The sequence below is a fragment of the Momordica charantia genome, assembly GCF_013281855.1.
Source record: "Momordica charantia cultivar OHB3-1 chromosome 10 unlocalized genomic scaffold, Mcharantia_2.0 BLBB01000010.1, whole genome shotgun sequence".
Taxonomy (NCBI): Eukaryota; Viridiplantae; Streptophyta; class Magnoliopsida; order Cucurbitales; family Cucurbitaceae; genus Momordica; species Momordica charantia.
The window spans coordinates 18,962,220-18,970,309 of NW_028275158.1; the positions used below are offsets into that span (position 1 = coordinate 18,962,220).

General features: G+C 33.2%; 1 protein-coding gene across 2 annotated transcripts; it reads right to left on the reverse strand.

The window, feature by feature from the left end:
• Positions 1–4,606: 4,606 nt before the first annotated feature.
• Positions 4,607–7,737, reverse strand: LOC148208734 (uncharacterized). Of its 2 annotated transcripts, none has more exons than XM_088128319.1 (4): positions 7,492–7,737; positions 6,583–7,414; positions 5,885–6,051; positions 4,607–4,945 (listed from the first exon to the last, which is right to left on the reverse strand). In XM_088128319.1, exons 1-4 carry the CDS (start codon positions 7,665–7,667, stop codon positions 4,738–4,740), a joined length of 1,383 nt encoding a protein of 460 aa, XP_087984445.1. In that variant the 5' UTR covers positions 7,668–7,737; the 3' UTR covers positions 4,607–4,737. The 2 variants fall into 2 exon arrangements, with proteins under 2 accessions (XP_087984445.1, XP_087984439.1); XM_088128313.1 differs by having other exon boundaries at positions 6,520–7,414.
• Between the last annotated feature and the right edge of the window lie 353 nt (positions 7,738–8,090).

The window sequence follows — 8,090 nt, forward strand, 5'->3', positions numbered from 1 at the left end:
CGCCGAATTGGGACTCCAAATATAAAAAAAAAAAAGGCCAAATTACTATTTGAAAAATTAAGAAAAACACTCGAGTTATTTTTTTTTCCTTAAAAAATACCTCTATATTTCTAAAATTTCAAAAAATATATCCATTAATATTTTGAATCAAAAAATTCGCGTAACATAATTGAGAACTATTAGATGGTATTACAATAAATTTAACTTTTAATAACGGTAAAAAAAATTCACTGAGTAGAAACAATGATGGACATATAATTGACCATAGTCATAGTCAAATTTATTTTAGCGCGAGTTAATTGTTACAAAATCATTTCAAATTCTGTTAAGTCAAGTTTTTCTTCCAGATATTAGCAGGTGTTTTGTTCAAAATATATATTACAAAATCATTTCAAATTCTGTTAAGTCAAGTTTTTCTTCTAGATATTAGCAGGTGTTTTGTTCAATATATATATATATATATATATTTTGTTGAGTACAACATTCAAAATATATTATTTGAAACAAGAGTATTATTGAACTTTTGAGAGTATAGGGTATTTTTTGTAATTTAGTCGATAAAAAAATGTGAAAGTATAAGTTTAGTCCGTCAAATTTTTTTTTTTCTTCTTTTGTGAATTCTACAATTGAGATGATAGAAATCAAACCATGAGATATTTAACTTTCAATTCTATATTTAATAGGTCTATGAATTTAAAATTTACACTTATTAGATATAAAATTAAAATTTTATATTTATTAGAAACTTAAATTCTCATGAATTTAGGGTTCTCTTTCAATTCTATATTTAATAGGTCTATGAATTTAAAATTTAAGATATAAAATTAAAATTTTATATTTATTAGAAACTTAAATTCTCATGAATTTAGGGTTCAATTTTGTGTTTTTGAGAGTTCAAAAGCAAAATAGACACAAAATAAAAAATTAGAAATACATGGACACTTTTCAAAGCTAAGGAATATATTAAACACATCCTTAAAAATGCAGGACAAAACTTGTAATTTAATAAAAAAAAGACATATTTACATCAATAGTATAAAAATATAATTTTCTAATACATGTTTTCTAGTACAAACATATGGGGTGGGGATTCGTTATCACGACCTTTTAGTCGGGGTAGATTTCTTAACCAGTTGAGTTATGTTAGGATACGTCTAAATTTTATAAAAGTAAGGTTATATTTGAAAAAAAAAATTGAATTTTTTAAAATACATAATTTATTATAAAAGCTTATTACAATATTTAGATGATCATTTGCTTAATGTCCAAAATAGTTACGTGTCTCGTTACCCATGCTCCAAGTGCTATTGTCCAATAGTTCCATGTGTCTAATTTTCCTCCATTTTTAGTGTCCATTCCAAGAGGGTCTAATGGGTTATGTAAGACCAATTTTGTGGAGGAAAAATTAAGAGAAATTATACCAAATTTTATTTTCCAATTTTATATTTTATCTGTTTTCTTTTCGTTGTTCTTGCTCTCGTGGTGTCTCGTTTTGCTTTTCAATTTCGTAACAGTACGATAACAGTACAAGCCTCTACCATTTCCCCATTAAAAGTGGGTTATTTGTTTTTCTTTTTAAGTTATATGTTGTTTTTCATGTTTTGTATGTATTAAAATTTCTAATATAAATACATTTTTTTTGTGATAGTATTATCATGACAAATCTTATCAAATTAGGGTTTGTTCTCCTTGACATCAATGACAATAATTATTTGTCATGGGTAATTTATGCTGAAACCCACTTGGATGCCATTAACATGGGAGAAACTATTAAAGAAGGAAATATGACTTTGAGTCAAGAAAATACAAAAGTCTTCATCATCATCTCCACGAGGGATTGAAGATTTAACTATCTGACAATAAAATATCCCCGTGTTTTATGACATAATTTAAAATAGAGGTAAGATCATCATGAAATGAGTTATGAATGATGCACTTGAGGCTCCAAGATTTCAAATCGGTTAAAAATTCAAGTAATGAATGATGGAGATATGTTAGAAAAGTCATTTTCTACCTTTCAGGTTTCAAATATGCTTCTACAGCAACAATATCGAGAGAAGTGGTTTATAAAGTATTCTTAACTTATATCATGTATTCTCATGGTTGAGCAAAATAACGAGTTGTTGATGAAAAGTCATAAATCTTGACCAACGGAAGCAACACCATTTCCTGAAGCAAATGTTGTGAATTTTAACAATCACAGTCAAGGTCGTGGTCATGACCTCGATAGAGAAAGAAATAATTATTCATGTCGTGGTGGTCGTTATAATCATCTAAATGTCAAGAGAACCACATGAAATGATGATCATATAGGAAAAGCTCCACAAGATAAGAGTTCTAGAAGTATTGAACATAAATACTTCTGATGTAGAATGACTGAACATTGAGCATGTATTTGTCGTTCGTCAAAACACTTTGTTGATCTTTATCAAGATTCCCTTAAGGAAAAAGTGGGAAATGTGAAAGCAAACTTTGTCTAGCAAGATGATGATATATTTGACCTGTCCAACATGATAAATTTGGATGTGACAGACTTCTTTGGCATAATTGATAGAATAACAAATGCTTGTGTGTTGATATATGTTATTGATATATTACTGATATATCTCTGATATGTGTGTGTTCATATACTATTGATAATAGTATATATCAACTAACATACCTTTATGTAGGTATGTCAGTTATAAAACTAATATACTTAATATGAAATACATTGAGACATATCAGCTTATATATATTAGTATAAAATATATCAAGGTATATCAGTTGTAGCAAATATACCTAGTATAGTATATACCTAATAGTACATCTACATTAATTATAACTGATATATCTAATATGAAATACATCAAAATATATTAGTTATGAAGTATATCGAGATAAATCTAACAATAAAAATGGAATGGATATCTAGACCAAGTTGTTGTCCATGAAGTAAAAGAAACATTGGTGTCTAATAAAATGCAAAACAAAACCTCACGTAAGACTACCGAAATTTTGTGCTCATACAAGGTATATTAATTAGTGACATTAAGGTGTATGAGTAACGTTAACGTAAATAAACTATAATTTGATATATTTTGATGTACTCTATACTAGATATATCAATTATAAATAAGATGCTTTGATATACTTTCATCAATACTTTATAACACGAATTGGAGATGACGAGAATTCTTGTTTGTTTTCTTAGGGAACGGAATAAATCTTCTATCATTCAAAAACTTCGAATTATTAATTTAATTTGAAAAACAATTATTATTTTTATTGCTTGATTGAAAGAACAGAATCAATTTTACTTCAATATAATATTTTTTATAAAATAGTTAAAGGGGATAAAAAACTCTTTATCTTTAAATTATAAAATTTAATACACTTTTGGTCCTGAAGTTTGAGATAAATGTCAATTTGATCCCTAAAGTTGCAAAATGAAACCTTTTGGTTCTTGAGATTTGAAGTAAGTGTCTGTTTAATCCCTAAATCTTTGAGATTTGAAGTAAGTATCTATTTAATCCCTTAAATTTTAAAATAAACATAATTTGAAAAAGTGTTTTCTAAATAATCCCTTTATTGTCTTCAACCGGTAGTTAGACTTAACAAAAAATGAGGTGGCAAGTTAATGGATGACTGGATTTTTATAACTTCTTATTTTATATGAAATGTAAAAAAAAAAAAAAAAAAAATTATCTAATTTTATTTTCCAGGTGGCATTTTATTTCTTTCTCCCCACTTCTTCCTTGTTCTTCACCTTCTAGTGCGTCATCGCCCGCCAAAGAGCTCTCCCCACCGCCCACCATTGACTTCGCTTGAGAGAGGGGGAGAGCTCTCCCTCGTTCCAGATTTGGAATGAAGGAGAAAGGGAGAGCGGTGATGGCGTCAGTGAGCTCTCTCCGGCAAAAGCCGTCATCACTTTCGCTGGAGAAAGGGGAGAGAGAGCTTTCCCATCTCTCTGACGACGGCAACAGTGAGCTCTCTCCGCGAAAGAGGGGAGAGAGAGCTTTCCCATCTCTCTCACGATGGCAACAGTGAGCTCTCTCCAATGCCTATCGCCTACCGTCGCTTTCGTCGAAGAAAGGGGAAGCTCTCTCTCTCTCCACTCCAAATCTGGAACGAAAGAGAGAGGGAGACCGCCAGCCGTCACCGGAGAGAGAGAGCGCCCTCTCCATTCCAGATCCGATGAAGAGGGTGATGCTCTATGATGAGAGACGACGAAGTGCAGCAATGACAATAACAGTGGTCGGTGGTTGGTAGGAAGAAGGTGGAGGATAAGGAAGAAGAGGGACAAAGATAGAAAGAGGAAGTAAGAAAATACTGCTCAGGATAATATATTATATAAAAATCTAATTTTTTTATGCCTCATCTAAAAATATAAATTAGAATAATAAAGCCACCTAATAATTTGCCAATCTACTAACTGACAAAGAATGTCAGGGACCAAAAATTTACTTTTCTCTTATTTTTATATATTTAATTACTTTTCAAATTAAATTATTAATAAGAAACACTAAATATTTTTAAACACTAATTATTTCAATTGGAAATAATCTTTTAACTATACATCATCATATAATGATTATAAGAGAGGAAACTACTTTATATGGAGCTGTTTCAAATAATTTCTCGCTTAGGATATTCTTTAAACAACTTTACAATATGCCCCAACAATTACAATCACTATCGGCAATCTCTATATTTTGCATGAACAAAGAGATCACATTTTAAATAAAAGTGTATAAACTAATCACCAGTTAAGGCTCGCGGCCTGTGCTCGTAGGTAAAAAGTGACATCCCAGTCTGTGATACTGCTCGAACAAATGACATGTTTGCACTCAAGGTTGGGGCATTCCAGTAGTCACCAGTACCGAACACGACCTTGTTCTTCAAAGCCAACTTTCTTGTGGTCGGGAGACACGTCATACGTTTCGATGCCCTGTCTGGCACAACCCTGTTCCATTTTTCAGGCCTATTAGTGCAGTAACATGTATTATGTATATGATAGAAATACTTTTTCTATTATTGATATTCAGAAAGCATCGTTACAAGGGGCCAAGGGAGAATTAGAGAGCTCTCGTATCTCTCCCAAACAGCAGTCCTAGAAAAAACGGGCAAAAAGATGCCCCTCGACCCCACTACCAGAGTGTATGTACCCTATTACAAAATACTCACACTGCCATTTCAACCATACAATAGTCCCACCTCTCTAACAGTTTACCTTTCCTACATCATGCTACACGACCCCTCTTCCTAGAGTATACTTTCTTCACCAGATGCCTATCAGTATCTAAAACATAAACTATCCGTGATATGATCCACGCGGTTGTCAAGGGCAGAACAGTTGTAGAATAATAACTGAAAATCTCGATTGCATAAAATAAGTGGCCACTTAGCTAGCCCTCTTGGTATATAGTTGGGAGAAAATCGATCATCTGAATAAGTTTCAAAATTGTTCACACGTGGTAAAGGGACTATGACTTGGTCTATGACAAAAGGCATGAACACTTAGTTTAGGTAACATAACTGGTCGGAGCAAAATAGACTAACTGGTCGGAGCAAAATAGACATGTGCCAGACACTAGTTGTACAAATTAAATACAAGTATGAGATTTGTTAGGCACTTAGGTTGGCATCATAAATAGTAATATTAATATAGGACAAAGATAATAAATTTGGGAGCGAAATACATCAAGCTCCATCAAAACACTTAATCATCTATAGCATATAGCATATAATAATATTCAGGAAATACCCAGAACATTGTTTCTTTCTGGATTTATGAAACTAAGAGACATGAATCTAAAATATGTACATGTTTCAAAATAAATGTGGATCAATCATAAAACTAAGAAGATTAAAGAACAACAAAACCTTGTTTTAATGGACTCACATGATGTGCTTTAGTAAGTGGTTTGCTCTGGACTTCTCGTTAGGCCCTCCACACATTGTTACTAGTTCCTTGAACTCAGAGTGAACACTTTGGCATATTATACCTCTTTTTCCAGATAAAAGAGAACTCAGCTCCACAAGAATAGGCTTCTGAATTTCTGACATCACCTAGCGAAAGATTGAGAGAAAGAATTACATTGGCTACAACCAAAAAGATAATAATACCAGTAGATGCAAGTTAAGATCATTTAACACTAGCAAAGAAACCAACAAATTTTATGAGAAATCGATAAACCCGAGCATAACTCATCAAGCGGTCAGACATCAGTGTTTACCAAAGGCAGTATCACTAGAAAATGTTCAAGAAATGGTACCACCACCTCATCCTCCTACCAAAGGCAAGATACTAAGGAAAATTCATGATAACTCAATAACTTTAACTAAAGTCAAGACCTTCTAAAATTAAATTCTGACACATAAAATAGCAAAACAAATGACTAAAATACAGAAGCAAGGAAAGGATTATACTGAAAGTAAGATACTATTTCAATAAATGAAAAAATTCTTTCAGGTTGGATATTGTATTCTACATACTTCGTTGCTTTAAACTAATACTCATCAGTTCCAAACTCGAACCTGGTAACTTGTGAATATAACAGTGGATGAAAGGCTACAAAAAGATCTCCAAACAAAATTCACCTGACCAATAACAAAATCATAGTTACTCTTGTACTTCCGTCTGAGTTCACTCTCTGGGGTAGCCAATAATTTAGCAACACAACCATTACTGATGCCTGATACTAATGCAATTAACGCAGTTGTATCCAAGTTTATTAGATCCTCATCACCACCCAACAAATTTTCCAAACTTTCAGATTCCATGTCTTCCATGCCCACAGGATTAGGCTTCATTGCCATAATAATGGAGCAGAAAGGATCCCCCAAATCCCTGTTCAGATTCCTCTCCAAAAGCTCTGGCTCATCCACACCAGTAAAACAAGCTTCACTGTTGCAATTTGAACTCTTAACCCCACAATTCCCATCATGAACTTTAATCTCAAGAACACAGGCTTCTTTATAGCTTCTGGGAAGCACATTAACCCAATCCCCCTCAGTCTCAGAGAAACCGAAATCGAAATCCGAGAAATCGAAACTGTACTCAGCAGCCCTAAATTCATCTTGGAGCCGTCGCAGAATAAAGTGATCGAGTCCATGTGCAAAGAACAAAATGATCAAGCAGGGTTCCAAGGCCGGAAAGGATCGAGCCGCATCGACCACTTCCTCGAGTCGAGATTTCAAGCCCTTACTTCTATGGCGACCATCGTTCCAAGAAACATACCTAGGTTTTCGATCCGATACAATTACCCACACTGGTTTCCGATTCAGAATGCAGATTATATCAACATGAACAACCTTAGAACTCTCAACGCGACGAGGGTGCAACGGAATCGGCTTACAGACGCGTGAAATTCCAGTGACAGAAGGGTGTTGAAGAATGTGAACAACGGCCTCGAGGTGCCCAATGTTCAAGCTGTGTATAAATCATAATGGATATCAGAGAAGATACAGAAGATTCGGAACTGGAACTGAAAATGAAAATGGCGGAACCTGAGAGGGGTGGAGGAGGAGCAGCGGGAGAGGAAATTGAGTTCGCGAAGAGCCAATTTGAGGAGAGTTCGTCGACTTGAAAGGGTGATGTTGGTGGAAGAAGGCAGCCTTTCGATTCTGTCGATAACCGCTCTGCATCTTTGCTTTGCCAGTTCTACTCCATCAGATTCCTCCATTTTTGTGGGTTATATGGTGAAAAGTACTATCTTTGTAAAGATCAAAATGTCCCGGATTACATCAGAATGGTGTGTGAATATATATATATATATTATATATTATAAAATAAGCTATTCGTCTCGAGTTTTATACGTTTCTATTTGTGTTAGTTTCAAAGAAAGTGATAGGATTCAAACTTGTCAATAAGATAAAACTACCGTAATGATGAGTTGATGATATGGCAATATTTATTATTTTTTATATTATTTTTGGCTACGAGAGGGAAAGTTTTTATTTTAGGAAATTTTAGAAATTTCAAGTCTTTTTATTGACCAATTTTAACATTTTCTAGAAATTAAATTGAAACCTTTTAAAGAGAATAAATTTAAAAGGAAAAAAAAACATTACAGACTAACGAGTCTGTTCTAACTCTCTTTCATGAC

Coding starts and splice junctions, on each gene's coding strand:
- LOC148208734 (XM_088128313.1), bottom strand. CDS start 7,667: ATGGAGGAATCTGATGGAGTAGAACTGGCAAAGCAAAGATGCAGAGCG. Junction 6,052..6,519: donor TTATATTCACAAGTTACCAG/GTTCGAGTTTGG, acceptor ATCTTTCGCTAG/GTGATGTCAGAAATTCAGAA. Junction 4,946..5,884: donor CACTTACTAAAGCACATCAT/GTGAGTCCATTA, acceptor AAAATGGAACAG/GGTTGTGCCAGACAGGGCAT.